This window comes from Ostrea edulis, chromosome 4 (genome assembly GCF_947568905.1).
Source record: "Ostrea edulis chromosome 4, xbOstEdul1.1, whole genome shotgun sequence".
NCBI classification, from domain to species: domain Eukaryota; kingdom Metazoa; phylum Mollusca; class Bivalvia; order Ostreida; family Ostreidae; genus Ostrea; species Ostrea edulis.
Window position 1 is genome coordinate 16,030,083 of NC_079167.1, and position 27,525 is coordinate 16,057,607.

The 27,525-nt window shown below is 34.1% G+C and overlaps 1 protein-coding gene and 1 long non-coding RNA gene across 6 annotated transcripts; one reads left to right on the forward strand and one right to left on the reverse strand.

The window, feature by feature from the left end:
• Positions 1-1,388: 1,388 nt before the first annotated feature.
• Positions 1,389-26,984, reverse strand: LOC125671730 (helicase with zinc finger domain 2-like). 5 transcript variants are annotated; one of them, XM_048907596.2, is made up of 14 exons: positions 26,642-26,984; positions 25,130-25,172; positions 24,656-24,748; positions 15,555-19,305; positions 14,401-14,486; positions 14,121-14,258; positions 13,841-13,978; positions 12,340-12,953; positions 11,970-12,191; positions 11,702-11,867; positions 10,385-10,552; positions 6,868-8,285; positions 6,537-6,749; positions 1,389-5,950 (listed from the first exon to the last, which is right to left on the reverse strand). In XM_048907596.2, exons 1-12 carry the CDS (start codon positions 26,759-26,761, stop codon positions 8,065-8,067), a joined length of 5,760 nt encoding a protein of 1,919 aa, XP_048763553.1. In that variant the 5' UTR covers positions 26,762-26,984; the 3' UTR covers positions 1,389-5,950; positions 6,537-6,749; positions 6,868-8,064. The 5 variants fall into 5 exon arrangements, with proteins under 5 accessions (XP_048763553.1, XP_056018045.1, XP_048763554.1 ...); XM_056162070.1 differs by having other exon boundaries at positions 15,555-19,152; positions 26,642-26,817; XM_048907597.2 differs by having other exon boundaries at positions 25,377-26,794.
• Positions 19,303-26,790, forward strand: LOC130054010 (uncharacterized). Its single transcript, XR_008802258.1, has 2 exons — positions 19,303-21,253; positions 23,061-26,790. It is a non-coding gene; the product is annotated as an uncharacterized LOC130054010 (long non-coding RNA).
• Positions 26,985-27,525: the final 541 nt, after the last annotated feature.

Below are 27,525 nucleotides of genomic sequence, written 5' to 3' on the forward strand. Positions count from 1 at the left end.
TAAGCAATACAAAATAGATAGTTGGCCAAACACAGACCCCTGAACACACCAGAGGTGGGATCAGGTGCCTAGGAGGAGTAAGCATCCCCTGTCGACCGGTCACACCCACCGTGAGCCCTATATTCTGATCAGGTAAACGGAGTTATCTGTAGACAAAATCAGTGAGCAGATTTGTTTTCTTACATTTTTTGGACACAATTGTAGATATTAAAAAAATTAAGGAACGAGACAAAGCTTCCAAATCCACAAAATAGAAAATATATCTTTATCTGGGAATGCGTCTCCGATTGACCACCTTTGATCTAGAAAATTGCGATTTCATAGCAAAATGAGGAAATGAAGTACAAAATTTAAGAGTGAATATACAGATTAAATATTGAGGGTAAAAGAAAGTGCACGGTCCTTCTGAAACCTATACGTAAACTTTTATCGAATAAATTTCTATTCTTTTGTCAACTCGTACCTTATTTAGCCTTTTCTGGAAAGATGGCCGAACCCGTACGTTGATTTTATTTTGTGACAATAAACCGACATGTCACTTATAATAATGAAATGATACAACCAAAATAAGGATGGGTATCCATGTTGGTTTTCGATGAAAGAAAAATCTTTTTAAAACATATAAAGTAGAAGATAGAAAGAATTATATAAGTATCCAATAGAAGTTGACCACACTCTAAAAAGATAGAATATCTGTCATAACAAGATGTGAATGGGTAGACCATCTGTCATTATAAGATGTGAATGGGTAGACCATCTGTCATTACAAGGTGTGAAGAGGTAGAGTATCTGTCATTACAAGGTGTGAAGGGGTAGAATATTTCTCATTACAGGGTGTGAAGGGGTAGATTATCTGTCATTACAAGGTGTGAAGGGGTAGAATATTTCTCATTACAGGGTGTGAAGGGGTAGAATATTTCTCATTACAGGGTGTGAAGGGTAGACTATCTGTCATTACAAGGCGTGAAGAAGTAGACTATCTGTCATTACAGGGTGTGAAGGGGTAGAATATTTCTCATTACAGGGTGTGAAGGGTAGATTATCTGTCATTACAAGGTGTGAAGGGGTAGAATATCTGTCATTACAGGGTGGGAAAGGGTAGAATATCTGTCATTACAAGGCGTGAAGGGGTAGACTATCTGTCATTACAAGGCGTGAAGAAGTAGACTATGTCATTACAGGGCGTAAAGGAGTAGAATATCTGTCATTACAAAGTGTGAAGGAATAGAATATCTGTCATTATAGGGTGTGAAGGGACTATGGTGTTGCAATCTTGATGATGCGTTTTTGTATATTTCTTCAGGAAATCAAAAATCTAAATCTAACTGTTTTCAATATATTTGTATACTACATTATGTGACCTGCTTATCAAACAAATGAAACAAGAACATTTTGTCTGGATTTATTTGTAAAACAAAACTTGCTAAAAGTAATCTTAAAACATATTAAGTCATGTTTTTCATGTCGATTTCGTTAAACAAAACGAGTTGAAATAGGAGTAAATATAAGTATCATAAATAAAACAGCACATTAAAATAGTAACGTACTAAAGGTAATTGAATGTTGTATAGTGAGACTGAGTCCACAGAATGGTGGTTATATTTAAGATCCTTACAAGTACACACAAAGTCATTATAAAATCATAAAAATATCACAATGCTCACATTTGATATGACCCGCAGGCTTTAGAGTCGTAATTGTAGGCTTTGGAAATGATTGCCCCCACCCCTTACATATATTCACTCGCAATAAGGCAAAACACGTTATTGCACACCTTGGTACAGCACTATTTATCTTTTATTTAGCCATTTGGTTATATTTTGTACGTCCTATATATACATGTATGTAGTATATCCCGCTCCCAAAAATAATGATTTCAAAATTGAATGCATCCTACTTAAAAACAGGGAGTCCACTTCGAACTTTTCGCTCTCTACAAAAACCTGTACATGTTGCTATGGCAACTCATCGATGTACTATCCAAATAAAATATCTTACTTTTGAGTGAAGCAGTGTTTTATATCATATAAGAATACCTATAGGAGCAATGTGTTACATTTATATCTCACTATATTTTCCCTTTGAACTACATTGTAAGCTTAGTGTTTTATCCAACAAAAATCAGTAATCTATTCAACTGAAAACGGGGGACTTAACACTGCACAGGCAGAGGTATTTGTGAAACAGAATCAATATCTAGTAGGCTAAGCTTGCTATTGCAGTTTTAACAAAAAGAAAATTTCAAAGCATTTTAAAAAGCATTTTTCAGATATGATTTGAATATAAGCATGAAATGATATCACAAATGTCTATTGCGCATATAACACGCAAGTTTAGGCATGTAAACCCAAAAATCTTTCAAATCAGCCGCTTTCGATGATTAGCCGATTTTGAAAACAAGTTCCTTATTTCTTGCAATCAAAAAATAACGGAAAATAAGCCAGTTTTTTTTTTATAATAAACCCTACTTTAAACCATTCAAATGGATTTATTTAAATGAAAAACTAATTTATTTCTTCCCTCATTGTTGTAATTGTAAAAAAAATTATAAATAAATATTTACATCTTATCTCTTTTATTTGATAGTTGTAAAATAAATTTAACATAATACTCTCTTTCAATATAGTTTAGGACTGCAGATTTCTTGCTTTGATAATTAGGCGCAATTTGAGAATAAGACGACTTGAAAATAAGTCCCCACTTACCAAAACTTAAAATCCCGGCTTATTTTCTTTTATAGTATCACACCGCGCGTTATTCAATTTGTCAGTACATTGTTATGTGTTATCAATACATGTCAAAATATTATCATTCTTGAACACATACTGTGAAATTAGTAGATAAAGTCTGACTCTCGCAACAAATTATCATGCAAATTCTTAATGCGCAGAAATGTACATACATGTATAAATAATACTTAGTCAGGGACGTCTTGTTACCTTCTGTTTAAATTAATATTGGTTGGACGATGCTGTGCTACAATATGGTTGAAATGGAAGGCAAATATAACGAACAGTGATCAATCACACTACTCCCATAAGCAATACAAAATAAAGAGGTGGGCACACACGGACCCCTGGACATACCAGAGGTGAGATCAGGTGCCTAAGAGGAGTAAGCATCCCCCTGTCCACCGATCAAACCCGCCGTGAGTCCTGTCTTCAATTTGAAATTCGTTTTAAAGAAGAAATGTATTGAAAACATTTGAGTCGAAATATTCTATATGGACATTTTGCGTTATATTCTACAGCAATCTTAAAGGTCAACTGAAACGAAATATAACTTTTTCCATATTAAGTATGTATTTGCTTCATTTAGATCGTATAAAATGATTGTGCGGGTTTGTTCGGTTCATTTTGGTCATATATCCGCGATACGCGCGGATAAAGATAGCGCACCTGTGTCAGAGCAGAAAATATTGCGGGAGTTATGCCCCTTTACACGAACCCGCCATATTGAAACTAAAGACGCTAATCAGCAGGTGACGTCCGGTAAACAACGAGTAAATATGGTGTTTTGTGCGGTTCCTGACTGTAAGGTTTAATATAGACAGAGTAACAATGTTTAGTTTCCCTACACACACAAAAAATTGCGGAATTTGGGTGGGGAAATTAAAAACAATGGATTAATTATTGGCCGTCGAAGCACTCTATTGAGGACTGTTAGGCCTACATAATAAGCCGTCCATCAGCTGTCCATGGCATGGTCTTTGCATGGAACACTCAAGAATGCAATGAAAGAAAAAGCCAATCCCAATTCTCTTTGATTACAAACCGCTACACGTAGCTACAAAGACCTGAAAGGGCCGAAAACGGAAAACAGATTTGGACTTTCCCCTTCATAAACAAAACTTCCAGAGCTGTGGAGAAAAGAACGTAAGTTTTGATGTAAATGATATTGGCTTTTTTATTGACATTGATATAGTATGACACGATTTATTTGTTTATTTGTTCTCTATACGAATATCCTCTACCCCCACCCGTCACACAATTATTTCATACTGAAGCTTATTTTTATTACCCCCCCCCCCCCCTTCATGCAGTCACACAAGTCATTCATAATTGAAGTTTACTTTCATTCATTTGTTTATATTAGTTTATATGAGTTAGAAGTTGATGACAATGTCCGAATCATTCTTCCCCCACCACCCAATTCCAAGACAATCAACAAAAACAACCAATTCCATTCAATGTCATATGATCCTGCCATTCAAAATGATTAAATCATGAATGGGACAAACACTTATGAAATGACTACACAAACCACATATGGAATGATTGCAAGATTTGTACTAGAGCCACAAAATGACATGAATTGTATTATCAAATTTGTTTTCAAAAATATTACACATTGGTGTAAATTTAATGGATACTTTGAATGTTCAATTGTTCATGTAACATACATGTACATACATATGTATACAAGTTAGGTGAAGGATATCAAGTAAATATCTATGAATATTATTCTAGATTGAAGTGAACTTTTGCAAATGTGTAAATTAGAATCATAGCCAATATGCATGTTAAGTAACTTTGTATAAAATCTGAATATTTTTTCACTTGTGTTCTACACTCATGCCCTTTAGATTTTTTACACTTTGTCCATGATGTTACTCTCGATACTGTTACTAAATTTGAATACAAACTCAATACAGTGTCAAACATGAAAAAATTGTAAATTTTTCTAAAATTCATTATTTTTATGCCATAAAGGTAAATGATTTTAAAACAAGTATATATAGGACACATATTTGTACTGAGTTTTCTCTGAAGTACAATAATTAATATAAAATCCAGAAATAGGTATAGAAAAATCTACACAAGTAGTAGTACAATAAAAATATCACTAGTCGAGTATACTTAATCAGCTTTATGATATACATGCAACATGACTAAGTACACATGATCCACATTTGATTAATTAAATGCAGAGCATATATTTATTTATCCATGCTGATACTATGCCAATTTCCCAAGTTACAGACCCCCCCCCCCCCCAAAAGAAGCAATTTTACAATTTACTAAATAGATAAATTGTGAAATTGATAAATGAATATTTCTTACAACCATAGTTTTGATAATATTCTTATAATTATGAGATGGAAAATTAAACTTGTATCATTAAATAAATCCAGTTGTTGGAAAAAGAAACGGAATACATGTACAAATTTTACATGTAGGTCAATTTTGACCATTGACATACGTATTTTCATTTTTATCTACTAATTTGCATTAAATTATTTGAAATACTTGAATAAATTAGCAATTTCAATCTAGAAAATATTAAAGAACATTGGTATTTAATAGTATCTAGACATTTATTTTACAATGCTTCATTAATATGAAAATTAATTTTCTGCGACATTTGAATTTTTTTGTTTTTCTTCACCTCAAATATGTACATTTTTTTAAATTGACCCACATAATTAGTATGTATGTGAGTGGATATTCATAATACTAGACAATAAGTACATGTTTATTGAATTGTAACGTTTTGTTATATTTCAGATTAAGCCTTTGAATTGATGCAGGAAGTGATCAGTTTGACTCCTACAGAAACTCCAGGAAGTTAATATAATGGATGTTGTTGGTAATTCTCCTGCCCCGATCACAAATTCCTACCAACATGTGTCAAACTCAGGTGACTGGGACCTGTAGACCTTTTGGATTTAACCCAAATTACATATATGTAAATTGGTGATATATATTATGTACAATATAAAAACTGAACATCAAACTATGTTTACTTGTTTATATTTATTTATATCACTTATGAAAAATGCATTAAGAATTTATCACACATTTAAATTAATACCAAAGGGTATTTAAATCCACAGTACTGTTGTGATGGAATGATTTCTTATCATAGTCACAACGCAGGATAGAAGAACTTTCCAATTGTTTTTCCCAAGCTACTACCAGATCTCCAATATGCATGATGTCTGTAAAATCTGTTAAAAAAATTATGAAGAATTTTAAGATTTCAAATATAATTGATGACTTTCATCTAACCAAAAAAAAAAAATTGTGGGGGGGATGGGGTTACTTTAAATATGAATGATTTTTCAGGAATTAATTTCTGATTTAAAATTGATATAAAATGTACACATGGTTAGACAGTAAAATGGGTAAAGATAAAACATAAGAAATTGATTGAGGCACATTTTATGTTTATTTGAAAGGAAGTGCATAAAAGGGTCAACAATTCAGTGGGTTTAGATATTGAAATAGGAGAGGTTCATTATGACTATGGCTCATAGTGAATCAGGAGACCGAGTGCCTGCCCCATTGACCATTGACATACTTATTTTCATTTTTATCTACTAATTTGCATTAAATTATTTGAAATACTTAAATAAATTAGCAATTTCAATCTAGAAAATATTAAAGAACATTGGTATTTAATAGCATCGAGACATTTATTTTACAATGCTTCATTAATGACTATGACTATGGCCGTGTCATAGTGAATCAGGAGACCGAGTGCCCCCCCCCCCCTCCAATATTAACTTTGAGTAATCATAACAAAATACATACTTGTGAATCAATTCCCCCTCCTCCAAGGGACCAATATTTTGTATGCATTCATAATAAGCTGTTCCTATAACCAATCTGTTGAGACAGTTTGCCACAACAAAACCTTCGTGATCTGTGATGCAGGACACGCCCACTTCTTCAATCCTATGCACTGCAACATTTGGACTCCCTTCTTGAGGGCATTGCGATGACATTACTAGCCTATATGATCACCTGTTAGAATAATAGAAAACTAGTCTTAGAAATACATGCTGATGCACTTCTGAGCTTTGAGTAATCGTTTCATTTTCATTAAAAGTCTCATATAAATAATTAGCCTAAATTAACAAACCATTGCATATCGACCTCGCATATCAGATGGTGAACAGGTGAAGGGCATTCGTCCGATTGATCCTCGCTGTTTTCTGAATAACTATCGTTTTCCACTAGTGGGGATGCGTCTCGCTGTACAACTGGTTCGTATTGGCAGGGCTGCACATTAACACTAAGCGATATATCTATTTCAGGAATACAATCTTCCGAATGATTTTCATATCGTGCCGCCATATTGAAATATCAGGTTCGCCTAAAGGGCAGATAACTCATACAATAAAATTTACCAGGTTGAAATTAACGATGTCGTATCTACCTGGATGATCGAAACAAAAATTATTCTTATGTGAAAACATTTAAGGAATGGTATTTTCTTACGGAATTTATTTGAAAAACGAACTTTGAAAATCGTTTCAGTTGACCTTTAAGTAAATATTTATCAACTTTTGACACGTTCCCTACAGAAATTCACCCTTTGATCCCGTGATTCTTAAAAAGAATCGTCCTATTCTATTTTCTGAATCACCTTCCATAGGAGAGAAGTCTTTGTCATTCACTAAAAATCTTGAATGTCCTTCAATCAGAGATTGTGGCAAGCTCCGTTTTCACTGATATAATGGATCTAAAAATATTTACAAGTCAAATCTACCACAGACATTCAGCAGACAAACTTTAAGTAGAAAAGTCCATTTTAGCTGTAGACTAAAGTGAACTAAAACAAAATGACTAATACTAGTATCACAGACAAGTTTAGATATATCTTAAATAACATCATATGCTGTTCGTTTTGTGACTTGTAACAATGTAAATGAATGTGGCTGTAAATGACAGTCTATCAATCAAATAGTCACTTTGACATGCACTAGTATAAAGCTAACATACATGTACTTGAACGCATAAACTGCTGATACTTTTTTAAACCAAAAAATAAACCAAGAAATATGTCTAATCAAAAATAGAAGCATATCGGTTATGTACATCGCTTTTACAAATACATTCTAAGTACATACAGACACAACTATTACATACATACTATAATAATGCCTACACTAATCACAAAATGTTGTACTGCAGTGTTAAATTCACTATCACGGGTAATTTAAGAGTTCAAGCATAAAAAGCAAAGTTAGTAGATGATGACATTTTATTTTGGCATCTCATAATTACTTCTTAACGATATCATTATGTATTGCACTAGACATATGTAACACCGAACTCATTCCTTTTCTTCATCCACAATGCTAAGTTGGCGATCTGTCCCATGATAGAAGTCTTCTTCCGATTCCAGACTTTCACGATGTGACTTCCGCCGTCGCCGCCTCGTATTTACTGGAGGGGGTGGAGGAAAGTAATCAACATCCGTCACACAGCCAGCACTAGCATACTGATTGATCAGTGACTTCCACACACGGTCACATGACAGAAGATATTTGTTACCTATTTGTGACGGAAGTAAGTATTTTCAGAATGACGACAACAAGCTATAGTTTATGGTGACGAGAATGAGCTACAGCTAAGAGTATTGAACGGTATTACTTTCCATGCTGACAATACCTGTTTTGATTTTTTTTTTTACCTCAGTGAACAAATAACTTGTTTTTAAGTAATGAGTAAAGTTGACAGGAGTTCTTCATAAATCCACAGTATACCTACTTATTTCGTACGGAAAATTCTTATCGCTGAATTATTTTCCAGACATATACAACTGATACTGTATAAATTATTCACGTGTTAAAACATGTCATTAGCTCCATATTATCAATACAGAATATCCATAACCTATTCTGAAGAAAATAAGTAGCAAATGAAAACGTTTTCATCAAGTATGTTGTTATTGTAATTAATACATTATCAAATCATTTTACAGTATATCATGAATCGACACAACCTTCTTAATTTATTGATATGTCTTATTTGATACAATGTACAGTAAAACTTGCTTATATGGACTTCCTCGGGACACCTATATCTAATTTTGTATTGTAATTATACAAGGAAGTTTTTTTTTTTTTTAGATTTACAAGGAAGGTCTTTATATTCCAATATTTACATTTTCCATTGTCTTTGTTTGAGATAACATGACAAACAAGGTAACTGTATTGATTTTCTTATCAAGCTATTTGACAGATTACCACCACGTACTTCTTCCGCGACACGAAAACAACACCATCCGAAAATTTTATTTTCCAACTTTCATTTTCGATTTTTAATGAAAAAAAGTTTACTTTAATTAGATCTAAGATAAAGAAATTATGTAAATATAAGGCGTAACTGTCTGATATTTTTGGTTTTATGGTGTTATCAGTCGGTTACCTCCCGTGGTAATTTCTCATATAAGCGGCGAAACCGACTGATAACATTAGACAGCTACTCTCTAAATAGAAGTCCATGGGCATTGATAATGTAGTCTCAGTCACCTTTCTCAAATATGTATAAAGACTGATGAGTTTGAGACACTACCAAGTATAAACCTTCAATCCCTATTGATGGCCCGCACTAGTTATAGGGTCAGGTAATATAAACCTGGATTTCCTCTACACGAGGACAGTTCCACATGAATCATGTATCTCATTGATTCTTGAAGGAAGGTTTATAAATATTCCTCTTGTTAACATGATTGAATCTTGGATGTCGAACTTGATACATTTGATTCAACAATAATGTATTCTGCGAGTTCCTATATCATTGAAGTTATTGCTGAGTGGTGATCAGATTCTTTGTTTCAAAGACAATGTAAAGATTTTTCTGAAGTACCATTAGGAAAGCAAACGATTTTGAAAAATACATTTCATCCTTATCCTGTGGAATCGGTAATTCCCCATTTTAGTTTCTATTTCTATACATTGTTTCTTTTTCTTTTTTGTTTATTTCATTAGATCATTTATTTTTTGGTTCTCATTGTTTTGTTTGTCTTTCTTAGTTCCTATCTCCCTCCTTTTTAATTTTTCTTTCCATATCACTGTTTTCTTGGTTTATTATGCATATGAATTATTTTCTACTATCATTGTACCATTTGTGTATACTAGGGTTTTCACTTCATACATATTCAGATATTATTATTTGTTATCAATTATCATATAAGTTGTAATTTCTCACATTTTTCATTGTTCCTTAAAGGATAAGGCTTATATAGGTTCATTCAGCAGCCTAATTATAATATAATGTATGTTACACATAAAAAATACTGTTTAAATTAATAATGCCTTATGTACTGTTAAGACAAACACAGGACATAATAGGTAAGAGATACCAATTTTGCTTCCCGATTTCTTTGATACGATACAATGTACAATTTAACTGAAGTGACCTTGACTTTGACTTCGTTGAATACATAGAAGTTATGTAAAACAGTGATGTAGACATGGGGAAGCATCAAACTTCCTTATAATTGAGAAATCTTTGTAACTGAGTTCCTTGTATCCATTTTTCTTGCAAAGATTAATGAAGTATATGGCAAACTATTTTCATTTCAAATTCTTCCCTATAATGATGATTCTATTATTACAGCCCTAATCAGCCAGTTTTATTGTAGTTACCAATGATAATGAGTCCTCGTCTTGCTCGGGTTAAGGCAACGTTTATCTGGTGTTCATCGGTTATAAACCCCAGGTTCTGCTTACACCAGCCCAGGGTTGGATGTTTCTCAATGCGGTACTCTGGTAGAGAGCGAGCTGTGCTGAAAATAACGTAGTCCCATTCTCCACCTGAACCAAATAGAAAGGGATAAAGAAATTACAAAATACAAAATTAATCGAAAATGTCAATTATACTTAGTAGGCTTGTGACAAAAACTCGCCATTTTGATGTAAAATGTATTTCAAAAATTGTCCCATACTTTCGAAAAAGCTAACTTTTGCTAGTATTAGCTGAATAAATTTTTCGTTTGAGTGAACATATACACAATATCAGAGTAGCGGAGGGATAATCATTATATGACCTAATTATACCTATACATACACATACGGTACAGGTTCTCCACAACATTATTGAAACTGGATTTGAACAGAAGTGAATGCAATAAATCAGTTATCTATATCTTTATTTTGTTAAGCTAATAACCATAATTTGGACCTTCTTAATGCAAGGATAAGGGCAATATTTAACCTTAACTCCATTTATGTAAATAAGACTCGAAACGTTATTTTTGTAATCCAAAGCATCCTAATTTTGCACAGACACAAATTTAACTTTTAAATGACACATTACACTTAAAGAATATTTGAAATGTGATATATATGGCCTTTCATATCATAAACTTAGATCGATAAGCATATATTTCAAAACTTTGTAAACAATAACATAACTCAATCTTTGTTTACACAACAAATTATAGACTATCTATATTGAGCATCTATCATACTATATAACCTTATTTTTTGTGTGTAACCTTTTGAATAAATTATACTGTAGATTTTGATCATTAAAATGAAAACCATAATTTGGGGGGAAATTGGGAATCAGTCCTTTGAACTATATATATCCTTGAAGTAAAAACAAAAACGTTCTATCTACCTATCTATCTAGCATCTGAGCAAATCACTAAAATAAACGTGTTACATCCGCGTTGCCTTGATGCTGATATGAAATCTATACCTTATTGTAAGGCATATAACAACTGATAATATTGAAACAATCTCTTTGTCTACGAAAATAAATCTGCATATCGAATAACGCGTTTTCGCAGTTAAAATCGAGCCTTAACGAGAACCGATAATTCGCCAGTCGCAAACCATCATCAACAGAACAGTAAAGGTGACCAATTACTACTTTAGCAGAAGTAGAAATTACATATATTCATTTTCAAATTAATGTTTAACTTAGTGAAAGCAAAGAACCATAAACCTTAGACGTACCCTGACTAGCTACAACAGTGTTCACGTTGATATTTATGTATTTCCTCTCCAGTAGTGCTTTCCGAATCCTCGTACACTGTGCATTGTACTGTGACATGATGTTGATGGCATGCCTATTGCTTGGGTTAACTTTCTCATATTTCACTAAGTATTCAAAGACTTTAATCTAAAATGAATGTAATAAGGCATTGATAGAGTGTTCAATATTCCATCACAAAAAGAAAAATCCAATAAAAGCCTGAAAACAAACCACTGTGTTTTTACTTACCACATGGTCTACTTCTTGCTTGTTGCTACAAGACTGTTGATTTCCTTCTTCTGTAGAAACAGTAAGGTATTCTTCCTCTCCTTCCACGTGGCAAAATACAATTGGTTTACCTCTGTTAGTCCAGATACTCAACGACTTTCTAGTAACCCATGCAGAGGACTTTTTGGTTATCAGTTTACCATCGTAAAACTGTTTTGATGGAAATTTACATATTTCTCGATGCTGAAAGGTAGCACAAATTAAGTATTATTCATTAGTACAGTTTTAAACAACATAACTTATGTTTAGGCCCAAAAAGGGGCATTTAGTACATTTTATAATCTTGAACATATTTAATCGTTATCAATTATATGAATATTATTCAAATTACCATTCTGTATTGGAACCGGAGCATTTTTGCCAAGTTTGAATAACGTTCAAACAGTGATACATTTAACCCCAATTCACCAGCATACGTGGACGTGATAACAGGACTAAGTTGTTTGTGATCTCCGATTAGAACAACCTGTTTCGCCTTTGTTGCTATAATGGCTGCAATGCTTTCTGGTTCTGTACACATTCCAGCTTCATCAATGATAAGCTGGAAAACTTTCCCACGCGTGGCCTTGATAAACCGTGGACTGGTTGTAACTGCAGTGGTGCAGAATATGACGTCATGTTTCTTCAATTCTTCCTGTGCTGCTTCACTTGTAATATGTTTGTATCGTCGAATGTTTGCAATTGTAGGTTTGTACCCCTTGTTGTTTCTGAAAACTTCGAATTTTTCATCGAAGTCCTTTATCTCACTAGCATGGAGACTTCCCTCTTGACGAATAAGATTATGAACGGATATATCTTTCAGTTGTGGATCAGGTCGATTTTCGTTTGAAGAAGCAGACACAGAAAAATGCTTTCCTGGAATAGGGTAATCTTTCATTTCGAGAGAGTTGCCATATAGGCGAATCATATCTGGTGCCAAATCTGTGAATTTCTTCAATATCCATTCTGAAATCATCAATATGAAACCAATTGCGTATTTTATTACCAGTAGTCACATATTATGTAGTGTCTGTTAAACAAGCAAAAATGGCGAAATAACACTGAAAAAAGGGCAATGACTAAAATCGGTCTGCTCGTACAAATATGTGAATCACATAATCTTTAAACTATTTATCACTACGATCCAACACAATCCAGAGGTTAAACATTGAATAACCATGCATCTCTACAACATCAGGGAGTTTTCATATCAAAATGTGATAAAATAGAATTGTCCTTTTAAGAACATTTCATATAATCATCACCCCATCTTTGCCTCTTGGGTCCATATTTCACACAATGTGGTGAATCTAATTATTGTTTAATGATTTTGATATGTTATTCAATGTGGAGTCCCTGTACTGAGGAAATATGCATTCCCAAACCACGTACTATATATTGAACGTTTCTTAATATACACTGCATTTGTTCAGATGTAAATAGAATATATCGCTCTTCACAACAGGAATTTTGAGTTTCGCCCTTACTTTATCTTTACCAAATATCAGATTCCTTTTGTTTCCCTCTTCGGCCTCATAGATAACTTTTCAACATAGCCAAACATGGATGTTTGCATTATTCACACATTATATAATCTTATCATTCATAAGAATTTCTCTTTGTATCCTCCGTGTCCTATTGTCTGCCATGTATTTGAGTTTTATATAGAATTTAAACTCGACTTAATTATTCTGGTGCAGAGTATGAAAATTTCATGATACAGGGTACGAAAGTTTCAAAAGTTTACAAACATACTTTCACGAAACAGTCTACAGTCAAACCTCAATCAGAAAAGCTTACTTGAGCCATTGGCTCTGGTAAACTGATAAGCAACTGTAAAATAAAACACTTACTTGCGACTAGGTCCACGGATTTATTATTCGGGCCGCAAAAAACGACTTGTTGATGTTCGCATCCATCTGATCTTAGCATATCATTTATGATATCGAATAGATAAACCAATTTTATCCCTGTGTATGTCTTCCCTGTTCCTAGAATAAAAAAAAATAAAATCCGACAGTAACATCTGAAATGTTCACATTCTTTGGATTTAGAATCAACAACAGCCTTCATGCCAGAGGCAGCAAATTTGTCAAAATTTATACATGTAAATGTCATTTGTTGTTAACTTACCTGGCGGTCCATGGATAAGACTGAAACTATTGGTTAATGAATTCTTCATGGCCTCTGTTTGAAATACATTATTTGGTTCGATGCCGGGCAAATCTATTTCAATTTCAAGATCATTAACCTTGTCCAAGTACATTTCCCCTGCAAAACCAAAACCAAAGTGGTGTTCTTTGAAACTCCTTGTAATACCAAGATTTAAAATACAATATCATTATTTAATTTCCTTCAATTTAATTTGAGTTTACATATATAATAGTCTTTTGTTATCAGTTTTCGTAATTACCTAATCTTGGTGTTTTTTCCCCCAATGCAATTGCTTGTGCTAACTTGCTCGATTTCCCAAGACATTTCAAAACAGCCTCCATCCGACTACAAATACGGAACAAACACGAGATATAGCAATTTCACTGATATTATAAAGCGATACAAAGAACTAAATTTTATCATTATTGCTGATCATATTTATCCAGACGCCAAGGGGCCACAACGCTCACCTGAAGTGCAGATTCAGATTTTATGAAAACATGAAATCTGGGGTCAGGATGGGGCCAGAATATGGATGCAGAATAATGCATTGGAATAGAGAGGAGAGTTTTTCATTTTGAATCCTTTCAAAGACAATAAATAAACAATATCATCACGTAGTACGAATTAAAGTTTTGTTTACAAGGCACCTGCAGTTTGGTTTGTTCAACAATAAAGATTTACATAGAAATATGAAGAACAAAATTCTCGAGATCAGCTTAGACGATATCAAATAATAGTTTCATGTGCTGAATAAAATTGAGGTTACAATATCTGTCCTGAATATTCTTGAATATAGCTTTTAAAAGATGTTTTTCCTTTATATATTTTGAACCACCGCGGTGGTCTAAAGGTAGAGCGTTCGCCCCGCATGCGGGAGGCCGGGGTTCAAATCCCAGCCGTGACAGACCTAAGTCGTGAAAACAGGTAGTGACAGTTCCATCGCCAAACGCTCAGCATCAGGTGTGAATGTCATGAGTCCTCGGTGATGACCTTAAAACGGATATTCCGTGACACGCTAAAGAACCCTCACTGCCCAATGGCCGTAAGCGCCGATCAAAGGACTAGATTTGAAGCCCTTCATCGGTCTCTGTGACGTCTCCATTTGAGTGAAAAATTCTTGAGAGAGACGTTAAACAAGATACAATCCATTCAAGAAAATTAGGCTCTTCATTAGAACAAACATGAATTCCCATTAACTTATGATGCATTTGTGTTTTAATGAAATGGGCACAATGATTCGGGAGATAAAGTAAAAAAGATATACGAAAAGCTGACTACAATGTTTTTTAGGTGGACATGCAATTTTGATAAGAAAAGTTTAGATGAGCTTTCAATGCAGGAGGTAAAATAATATGCATAATATTCAAACTTTGAAAAACTGACTTGGTAAAACAGAAACTTGTATATTACGTATCAGTTTCCGATTTTTGCACAAGTTCTATGCAGCTAGGGTATCCATTTTCTGCGGATAACATCTCAGTCATTGCTTCGCTGCTTTCCCTGTGAAGTTTAAAATGGACTTTGTACTTATCAATAACAGTTCGCTTCTTTTCATTGACCTCTGTTTTCATCTCCTCTGCAACTTTTCGTTCAGGTTTGGGTTTCGTCATTTTCTCTATGTGGTGGATTTGTCCATGAAGGACCCACTGAAATCTGTAATTTGGGTCTATATCTGACGGTTTCCTTATTTCGTTAGAGTTACTGATAGAATGCTCAGATCTTATGCATAGGAAATCAGAGTTTGTAATGATTTCATTTTTGTTATCTTCATCACCGACAAGAATGAAATGGGTCGATATTGTACTAAAATCAATGTCCCTTTGTTCACAAAAATAATGAGCAAGAATGAAATGTCCTCTGTTTGGCGACTCCATGAAAATACTCACTCCGTTAATAATCGGAGAATCACTATGAGCTGCATTTGTAACAGCTTCCATTTCGATTATTGGCAACCAAATTTGCAGATATTCAATAGCTGAAGAAAATTTACATTTTGATTTGCTTATTGAATATTTAGACAAGAACTTAATTGGATCGCGACTGTGTTGCAAGCAGTGCTTAATGTTTTTTGTCATATCAAGCAACTGCAAGGATGGGACAAGGACCCCTTTCTGTGGTTCAGCTGTAATTTGCGCGCAAACTACTTGTCCACGAGAAAAGGACATAGAAAATCGACATGCTTGACGAATCACTTCTCCATCTTCAACTTCAGACGAATGATCTAATACTGTATCCTTACAGGCGGGCACATAGTTGTGAAGATCTTCATCCATTTCTTCTTTATCTCTCGATTTCATATTCTTTTGCGGTTGTGAAATAGATTTTTTCAGATCTTGGTGTTTCCCATCAAGCATTGACTTAAGTAATCCTTTCCATCGCTCCTGATGCACAAATTTCGTTCTGGCGTGAGGATTTATTCGTTTGCAAACTTCTTTCCTAGCCTCTTCTGACAACCAGTGCAATCTCTGTGCTTTACGATCATCTCTGCTCGGCTTGCCCGATACATCATACACGCGTAATAACCAATTCAGTGTCATTATGAGTTCTCCAGTTGTAGTATCTTTTTCAAATTTTGGCCTCTCGTTTACGTGAAGAAGATTCAGCTCAAACTCTTTGCAAAACTGAGGAAGAGTTCGAAGTCCGGGTAAAACCAAAGACACAGCTCTGTCCGAAACTTCCCGAACAAATCCTTGAAGGATCTGTGGGGATTGCTTTAATCTAAATCCCCAGGTAAGCATTCTACATTCTTTTTGAAAAGCCTTTGCTCTCCGAATTACATCGTTCAAGTTTTGACATAGAGTGTCAACTTCAAATTCTGAATATGGACATTTTTGATTATCTATTGCAGCATGAAGAAGACGATGAACAATAATGTCTGGATATCTTCTTATTGGTGATGTGAAATGTACATACATCTTTCGCTGCAATGAGAAGTGCATTCCTTCCCTTGGCTCATTTAAAGTCCCACTACATCTGTACGAAGCACTTTCCTGGAAAGATATCCACTCCTCTAATGCCAAACACTGGTTTGGGTGCAGTTCGTCAGTACATATATATTGAATTGCTGACTGAATATCACCTGACTTTAGTGAATCGAGTATATTTTGCCAGACCCACTTTTGGACAGGCATGATCCTTGTATACCTAAGAGGCGTAATAGAATTCAATGTAATCTTCTCACCTCCCATTCCTGCGCTTGGATCAATATTCTGAAGGCGAAGCACCATGTGAAAGAAAGGATGATTTTGGTCTTTCCACTTTTTGAGAATTTCCAAAGAGGGTGCAGGTTGACAACGAAGAGGCATCACCTTTGGAAATCGACTATTTAGATATGCAGCAACCGATGTATTTGCTAATACCATGAACTCTTCAACAAGGTAATGAGCTTCTCTTGAATTTAGTACCGAGTCTGCATTGTCATTTAATTTTACCTCCACAGGAAAGGAGTGAAAACCTGCACCTGGTCTTTTTTCCCGTATTGTTTTTGCTATCTCAAAGAGTTGAAGTATGTCTTCCTCCAAGGCACTCTCTGGACGTCTTCTTTCTATTATTTTTTGCACTTCCTCGTATGTAAATTTCCTACAAGATTTAACTTTGGATTTTTTCAAACGTTGATTTTCCACGTGACCGTTTTTTGTCATTCTGTATATAACAGACAATGTAGGTCTCATTACTCCTGGAATTAAACTACAGATATTTCGTGACAGTGGTTCGGGGAGCATGTGATAAGGATTCATTCCTTGGCCAGGATAAAATGTACAAGCTCTTTCTTTGGCTTCTAAGTCAAGTTGGTCATCTTTCTTCACTACAACAGTTACATCAGCAATATGAACCCCTATTTCAAACTTGCCATCTACTTCTTCTATGCTGATAGCATCATCAAGGTCTTGAGATCCTTCTGGGTCAATAGTAAAGACCCTGAGGTGAGATAGATCCTCGCGATTATCTTCGCTCGTGATTTGGCTTGATCCTAATTCATCAAGTAGTTTCTTTGTATACTCAACCGTGTCTTTCTGATAGTATTGTGGTACTTGATGGTGAAGGCGAAGGATTTTCATTGCAGAAGAGAAACTTTCCTCAACTTCAATAACATCTATCACAGCACCCATTGGATACAAGCTAGACCAAGACAAATAAACGACCAAAAACACGAAGCTTGATTTTCTACCGGGGTCGATTCGAAATTCATAGTTAGGTTCGATATTTGATGACCTTGTGTTATATTTGTACACCTGAATTATGTATTTTTTCCGTCTGTCCTGATCAAGGTGAAGCTTTGGAACCGTTCTACAGACAGGTCGCATCAGGTAATTTGCGGTGTCGTCCAAAGTACAAACGAAAACAGGGTGATCAATATTTCTAGCTTTCTTTCTTTCAAAGACTCCAATAATTTTGCCATAAATTTTCTGCGAACGGTTGTCCTTATTGATGTCTTTCTGTAATCTCTGAATGACAGTTTTTGTAAACTTTTCAAAGTTAAATATCTCTACTAATACTATGTCGCCATCAAATACCTTTCCTGCCTTTGATCTTCCTGATATTTCAATTTCTTTGAGCTCATCGTGAACATCAAGGTTTAAACACCGTGCTATGTGCGCTCCTTGAATTGTAACTTTGCAACGTTTGTATCGTTGTGTATTTGATTGAAGTCTTCTTTCTAATTGGTCAACTGGCAAAAATTCGTCATAAAAACCCCGCTTCTTATCAATTTCGCTACTTTCGGGTAAGTTCAAACCATATTTCATCATATCTTGTTGCAATAAATTCTCATCCTCATTTTCTTCGTTTTCATAATTAGCACAGCTTTCTTCAAATTTTGATTTTTCGCTGTCTTCTTGTGGAATCACAAAACTTCTACGTTTGAACTGAAAATCATCTAAGTCTTCGTTGTCAGTCTCAGAGACTCCATCCTCTAATTCAGTTTTGTCGCTGCATGACTCCAGTTCTTCCATATCGGTAGAAACATTGTCACTTTCATTGTTCTCCTTATCAACCTGACAGGGAATATCTACACAGGACTGTGCATGTGATGATTGAAATAAAGAGGAAAATGAGCGCCCTTCAATGAGTGACGCATTGCAAGAAATGTCCGGAACACTGTCCGATCTTTGTAAATTTTGTTCGTCATTCCTGTCTGGTATATGTTCTTCTCTCGGGAATTCTACAAAATATGAAGAAAAGCTCGATCGGGCAAAAAGTTATAATGCTAGTTGGTGTTGTGAAATAAAAGACCTATAACTCTGAATTTTGCAGCACAATTTAGGAAACTTTAACATGAGGTATATATTCTTAATGCAGCAGAATATTCATACTTAAACTTTGATTCCCTATTCAAGCCAACCCTAGTCAAATATGAATATGCAATACAATGGAATGTTTGGATATCAATATATTGAATCAGTGGTCCTAGATGAAAAATATCAAAGATTACATATATTGTAATGTAAAACTTTGATCCCTATTGACGTCCCATCCTACCCCCAAGCCATGGTGTGAAGATAATTGAATCTGTAGTACCTAGGGATGCGTGCATGATAATGATGACAAGTCATGACCCTATTGGTCTTGAGAAGAACACCAAAAGTACATTTTATTTGCAATTCTATACAGAATAAGACCGATTGTTTTTCGTTCAAAGGTTAAACTTCATTGGCAAAAATTCACTACCGACTCTTGCATCAAAACTAATTCAAGCGTCAAATGAGCCATCAGAGTGTATTGCTTACTATGAAATCATAGGATACAATTTACTCAGAGCACCACATTCTTATTTTTTCGAATAAAGGCCCAATTTGATTTGCACGGGTCAAATTACCCCCGATGCAACTTCCTATGTATGTAAATCATTATGATATAGAAATGTTTGCTGACGATGCTACTTTACATATCCAAAAGAGTTATGCACATTGCATGGAATCAACACAATTCTGATTTGTGTGAAATCTAAAATTGTTGTTTACGAAACCAAATGGGTTTCAAAAGCGTTGGAAAAGGGGGCAACCGGAGCACACACCCTACCCTCTTTTAAGAACATCAGTTATGTCATTATCATTAAAACTGATTTAAACTCCTTAACTAATATCCGTTTTCTAATCATTGCTTTTCTTAATCTTTTAATTATTTTGTTCCTTTACCCCCCCCCCCCCCGCCCGCCCACACACAATAATATCAGTTATGTAATTATCATTAAAATTGAATTAAACTTAAGCCCCATCTTGTTATCATAATACGTGTACAAGCTTTTTCTGAAGGTTTTTTTTTTTATCCCTCCCCCTCATCTATTTCTTATTCCGCAATTAAGTTTTCTTTTTAACAGACTTTTTTCAATGTATCCGAATCAAATGAAAGCGAAAACGAAATTGATTTCTGCTTGTGTTTTGACATTTTACGGCATTGAATCGGTCATCCCGTGCAAGTATCATGTTTTGAATGATAGTAAATAAGTATCAGATATTATGTCATCCAATCGATATTCTATGCTTTGGCCATCTCGGTAACTTTGACATATTGATAATACCTTATGTAGGAGTATACCTACACCTGCAGATTAGTTTCAGTTTGAGTAATTTGGTATGGAATTCAATTTATCAATTGATTTAAAACCATTCCTTTCTCTTTTCATAGCATTGAATCCTCAAAACACTGCTCACCCTTTTTGTATTTCATGAATTAGATAGATAAATTTAATAGAAATATTATATTTCAGAAAATACACAAGGGCATGCACTACGCTGCCTTACGCTTGCATACTTCATGAAGCGCATTTGCATGTATTTTCAAAAAAGAAATGATATTTGTTTTTAGTTTTAGCGGAGAGAACTGAATTGGAGACATAAACACTGAGATAAAGCACCAGAGGGTGGAGGTATCTGGGACATGTACTTAGAATGAAGGCAAACAGCATTGGAAGAAGAGCTATAAAGTGGACACCACCTGGAAAGAGACAACCTGGGCGATTGAGAGGGACTTGGAGAAAAAATGTAGAGACAGAAATGAAAGGGGACTTGGATACAACTGGAACACCATAAGGCGAGCAGTGCATGACAGGAGCCAATGGAGAGAACTTGTAGCCGTCTTATTTGTAGACATACACGAAGAGTATTAAATCAGTAAGTTTATATTCATTTCTGTGAGAATCCTCAACCACAAATATATTCGTAATATATTTATCAAGATTCATGCCAACATTGTTCACATTTATGAGGACATCATTTTCATTTCCATTGGTAACGATATCGAAGTTAAAAACAAAAACAAACAAAAAATAAATGAAATATATTGAACCCAAAACAAACACATACAAACTTATGTGTATTACATTTTTTTTAAAAATTATTTCTAACGATTGTATAACCCAAAGGCTAATATCAACAATAACTTCAATTCCCAATTAAGTGCGTATTACATTAATTGGGGGGGGGGGATTAAAAAGTTTCACATCAATCCTACAGATACGTTAACATTTATTCTGCAGAAAGGCATGCGCACTTTGTAAATTCATAGCAGAACGAACCGCTACTTGAGCGGCCTGTAATAAAACTCCGTTCAATACACAGGTGTATACCTTTGGATTAATCTACCTTTAAATATGCGATCATCTCCAGCCTTGTCAATCTTGAGGTTGCTCATCACACCTTGTTTTCATTTAATAGCTCGTTGAAACATCTCTTCTAAAGTATGATTTCATCATAAAAAGAGTGATACAAGATCTTGATTATTTTATGCAAAGTTTCTTTGTGATATTTTCCGGAATGATAAAAAACGTGTTATGTTTGCAAGCAAGAGATTCTATAGTCCAAATTTCGGTGTGATTTGGTGTATGATATGAATATCTTATAAAACATGCCTAAATGACTCAGATTGACATTCTAGTTTTTCAAATAAAACATATTTATGAAAATTGAAAACGTTTTTGTTAATATATTTTTAAATCTACGGAGAAAATCTTTAAAAAAAAAAAAAAAAAAAAAAAAAAAAAAAAAAAAAAAAAAAATCAACATGTCATTGGAAAAAAGATATATCGGACAATTATATTTAAAAAGAAATTGAAATAAAATGGCCAAAATTCAGAATTATTGTGATTTTTCAAATTTGAACCAAGCCCAATTAGAATTATAAAAGAACATCGTAATCAGAAAACTACATTCCCTTGATGTAAAATGGTTTACAAATTAAAGGAATTTATTTTTAGACAATAATTTCTTAATGAAAAGTGCATATAGTAATTTTTTTCAATTTTGACCGGGATAGGTACACTATTTTCTCTGGTTCAAACCTAAATTAGAACGATATATATCTGAAATTTGGGCATTTAATTTCAATTACTTTTGAAAATACATTTATATTTGTCTAGTATATCTTTTCTCCAACTGACATATGTTTTAAAGATATTATCTCTAGATTTGAAAATTATCAACAAATAACGTTTTCAATTTTCATAAATATTTTTTATTTAAAAGATTAGAACACCTATCCGAGTCTTTTAGGCATGTTTATTAGATATTCATATCATGCACCAAATCACAGCAAAAATCTCTTATTTGCAAACTTTTTATAACATTCCGGAAAAAATCACATAGAAATCATAAAATAATTTAGAAAGCTTGTACTACTTTTTTGATGGTGAAGTAATGCTTCATACGAGGTGCTTAAACAGCCATTAAATAAGATGAGCCTCTCTCTCTCTCTCTCTCTCTCTCTCTCTCTCTCTCTCTCTCTCTCACATACAAATCAATTTATGTTAAATGTGCTAAAAGTACTGTTTTAATCTAATAAAGCCTCGGGGAGGAATAGTGTGCTGCACGAATCAGGTCATCTTCACTAAATGAATTATCATCATGATTATATCAGTAATTATCATAAGTATCCAACCGTGACTCATACTCATATGGTACTCTTTTTTTAATACACTTGTAGGCTGTCTTGGCTACTGGGAGTACAAGACCAACAGTCTGATACAACAATTTATTACCAGACTGTTAATAGGCACTGTCCCTTGGTGCTCCCTGTAATCAGGTCAACATATCGTGTTTTGGTTTTTTTTATTCTCTCATATAACGCTATTATTCTCTTTTATATAAGTATTCTAACCTTCCTGCTTTATGCATAAAGATTCAGAACAACTGGATCCCACGTCTATATATGTAATATACTTGCATGCTGTATTCAGTAAGATGATTTTTAACAGTCGCGGCAATGTGATACTGCAAGTACATGTCTTTGCATTGTACACATTTCCTTTGCTTTACACTTGTAAGCTGTCTTGGTTACTGGGAGTACAAGATCAACAGTCTGGTACAATAGATTTACTACCAGACTGTTAACAGGCACTGTACCTTGGTGCCCCCTGTAATCAAGTCAACAATTCATACCTTCTTTAACACTTTGTACAATTGTTTTCATTTATATAATTATTTATTCTAATCTCCCTGCATTAGCATAAAACATTCAGAACAACTGGATCCTACATGTACATGTGTTTTATACTTGCATACTGTACTTACTAAAATATAATTATACTGATCTGATTACAATTTTATATCCATTCACACAATACTATCATTATCTGCTGTCCCAGAAACTGATGTGTGAAGCAGTTGGGTTATTTTATTTATCATGTTGTTAATTTAAATCTTGTCTGTAATCAGTATTTCATATATAATTATAGATGTGTGCAGTGCAGAAGTGTGAACTCTGTCAGTATTACCGGTAGTACTTCTGAATGATTGTTATTTATTTTCATTGTTATGATTAATTGCTTGTTAACCTGTACATGCCCCCCGAGGGCCCTTGATTGTGAATAAACAATAAACATATATTGTATCATGGCTGTGGTGTTTTTCCTTTAATAAAAAGTGTACAATAACTGGAGATACACCGGTGGGCGGAACCATCATTTGCATACTTTTGAAAACTGTGCCGTGTAAATAAATTATTGAACACCACCTGACAGTGACAATTTCAACTCAAGGTGAAGATCAAATCAGAATTCACGAGATTAAGGCCCGCGGCCGTGTCGATATCCATTTTATCATCTCCCGATTTAACTTCACGAAATGTGTGGTCATCACATGCTTGTGAGAAAACATTGAATAAAAACTGTACATCCAAATCGTGTAAATCGCCAATGTTCATAGTCGAGGTGCTCTGATCAGACGCATTATGCACATCCGCTCTCACTAACTATCGGGTGATGAGTGCAAGATTGGCATGGATAGCGGGAAGAGGAAAATACCCACGCGATCACCTGACAAAAACTTTACTTTTCATTGGGGTAATTAAAAAAAAAAATCGTGCAATAACCACTGGTCACATGACAGATATTATATTTCTAATTGGTCATGATACAAGTAAGTTATTGAATATTTATATACTCGTGCTTCGCACTCGTCACCGCCCTTCGTCCAAATAAATCAAGATACACCGAAATAAATATACAATAACTATTACAAATTACGTGAAATGGTTCTGGGAGTGTTCCGATATGTGGTGTGACAAGAAAAAATACTCACGGCTCCAGCTTGCCCGCCTCACCCTGGCGTTTCGTTTCCCCGGCATCCCACTACAGCGATTGCGGTGGTGCTCTTCTTTATTCTTTTCTTTTCCTGTTTTAATTATATTCCATCATTTCTGTTATCTTTTCTACTTTCAGTTTGACAATATTCCCGGAAGTATATATACTGCTTATTCATGCACTGACGTAATATTTGTGTTGCTGACTAGGGTCTAATTATTGATTAAACTCGCCGCTGATAATATGCAGGTTTTGGCAATGGTTCAGGTTTATGTTTTCAGAAATTTAAAGGGGGAAAATCATGTGATAATTATAAATGCGATGTGTACATATATTACCAATACATAACCTGAATTAAAAAGAGTCTTTAGATTCATTTTTGATTACATTTGCTAGATTGTAACACATGAAAATGAAAACACATTCCCTGTTATTTTTTCTCAATTTTCACGAGTTCAGTATTGTTACTTACTTAATTTGTGGTGCATCTGTCTTTCATCCTGTTTTTTCTTAAGCTGTGAAAAAAAAAAAAAAAAAGAGAAGTAAAATCCCACGAATGTGTCTTTTGTTGTGTACCTTGCATCTCGGGCCTAAGTTGGACGGGATAATAAACAGACGCTATTACCTGTCCGGGATACAAACATTTATTTGCCTACCTGTGAAAATATATCACAATATAAATTCGGGGTATCTTATGGGTTTTTGTTTTACGCCTTTACCTTACAGAATGTGAAGTTCATCGATGTCCAAGTTAAAGATGAAACAGAATATTTTGTTCACAAATATTTTCTAAAGGAGGATTCAAATATATTCATTTTAGGCAGACATTTCTTGGATAATTTGAAGTTGTCCACATATTCCTAATATAATTTGGAATCACGTGATATGTCTAGGTTGTTTGCTTTATTGACTTCGTCGGTTTAAACAAATTACTCCTTCCGCTTTTTCTACATGTAAATACCCTTCCGCTCTTTCTTCATGTACATACCCTGTGATCAATACAAACGATTCGTCATTTATTTCTTTTATATAATTTTTTTTTTTATAATTTAACTAGTTTCATTTCTTCAATGTATAGGTTTTTTTGACCATATCAAGAAATAAAACAAAAATACACTGTAAATTGAAACAGCATTGGTTTATCACTGTCAGATTTACATTGGTAGGTGTTCAAGCATATGTCGTTAATAATCTCTCTATTAAATGGAGAGAGAAATCAACATCATATGATAGCTACGCTAGAAAAGTTTAAACCCAAACAAATTATCAATTACATAAATACTATCAAATCATGTTTATATTTAATAGGGAGGAGTTTTAGTTCATTCTTATTACATGTACGTGATGATATATATTTTTGGCGGATGGATATGAAAAAATCAAAGGCTTTTTTTTTTCTCCTTATGAGGGAAACAAATAATGAATTTTCAAACTGTCATAGTATGGAACAGACTAAATAACGAAAATATTGTATGACTCAAAATTTCAGGAATAATTCTCCAGAACAACAAACATAAACATTTTCTATAAATACTTTTATGTGAGATATGCTTGCTTGTGTCATACGATAAATATACGTACGTTTTCGAAAAAGAAATTATTTTAAAAAAATATTACTCTTATGAGCAAAAATCTCTATATGATGCACCAGTTGTATTGTCTTCGGGTCATCGGCTAACCTAACCCAATATAATCAATAGTAATTTACTCAATTTAAAAGAAAGGTGAACAAAAGTTACAATATAGCCTACTTTACACTACTGACATAGTTTTATGAAAAATTACACCAGAAATACCCCTCCCCTGTGCAGCAAAGTTTCATCCTACCGTGTCGGAGAGTCTTTCATCCTACCGTGTCGGAGAGTCAGGAATATTACAACGTGCAAACCTTTTCCCTCTTTCAAATTATATTATATTAGGCCTATACAATAGATTTTAGCATTGACTTCACTTGTAGATAGAACTGTTACTGTCTGATGAGCACCTGTTTAACGAGGGGCTGGTTAGAATCCTTAATCCATTCATTATCACTATTGCATTCTTCTTTCTCCTCATCGTCAGATCCCATAAAGAGGGTTTTCAAAGTCTTGAAAACACCGGCCATGTTGTATTATAGACGTGCGAAGAAGAGATGGTATGGCGATCCGAGGATATCATAAATATTTGATATGGGAATGATTAAGATAAAACCCAAACTTGGATTTGATATAGGCTCTTAGTTTTAAATTATGAATTAAAACATATAGATATTGTAAATATGTACATTGCATTCATGATTCATTTTGTTTGTTTACGTCACTTGCTCGTATTGAGACATCACCAACTTTAAGTGAAGTACCACGCTTATAGGGGCATTAGCTGTGAAAGTGAAAGCAACCATTTTTTCCCCTCAAAATTTCTCAATGGCATAGTAATACATAGTCATTAATATATATTCTTATTGAAGCAAATTTATTTTGTACAAAAATAATAGAAAACTAATCCAACTACGTTGGACAACCACTTTTTAAAATTCTAAATAGTATAAAGAAATATATAAGGAAGAATTATTGTCTTTTGACGGCTTCATACACATTTGATGGACTTTTTGTTTATTTTCGTAAGAAACTCGCTGCTGCGACGCTTCACGCCTGCAAAACTCATAAATCGGGATGAGGCGTGATAAAAATAAAATTTATTTCTAATATTTAGATTCTCTTTCATTTCTGTCGGAATACCCTGCCGTTAATAGACGTGCAATTTTTATCAAGTTCTTCTGTATTCATACGCGCATTGTTTACAACTGCAGCACGTTCATGTGGAAATGGCTATCATTATGATTTGTAAAGATATCAAAGGCAAGAATATATTTTAAATGTGAAAATTAAA

Coding starts and splice junctions, on each gene's coding strand:
- LOC125671730 (XM_048907596.2), bottom strand. CDS start 26,761: ATGGCCGGTGTTTTCAAGACTTTGAAAACCCTCTTTATGGGATCTGAC. Junction 10,553..11,701: donor CACTGTTGTAGCTAGTCAGG/GTACGTCTAAGG, acceptor TATTTGGTTCAG/GTGGAGAATGGGACTACGTT. Junction 8,286..10,384: donor ACGAGGACTCATTATCATTG/GTAACTACAATA, acceptor CGTCACAAATAG/GTAACAAATATCTTCTGTCA.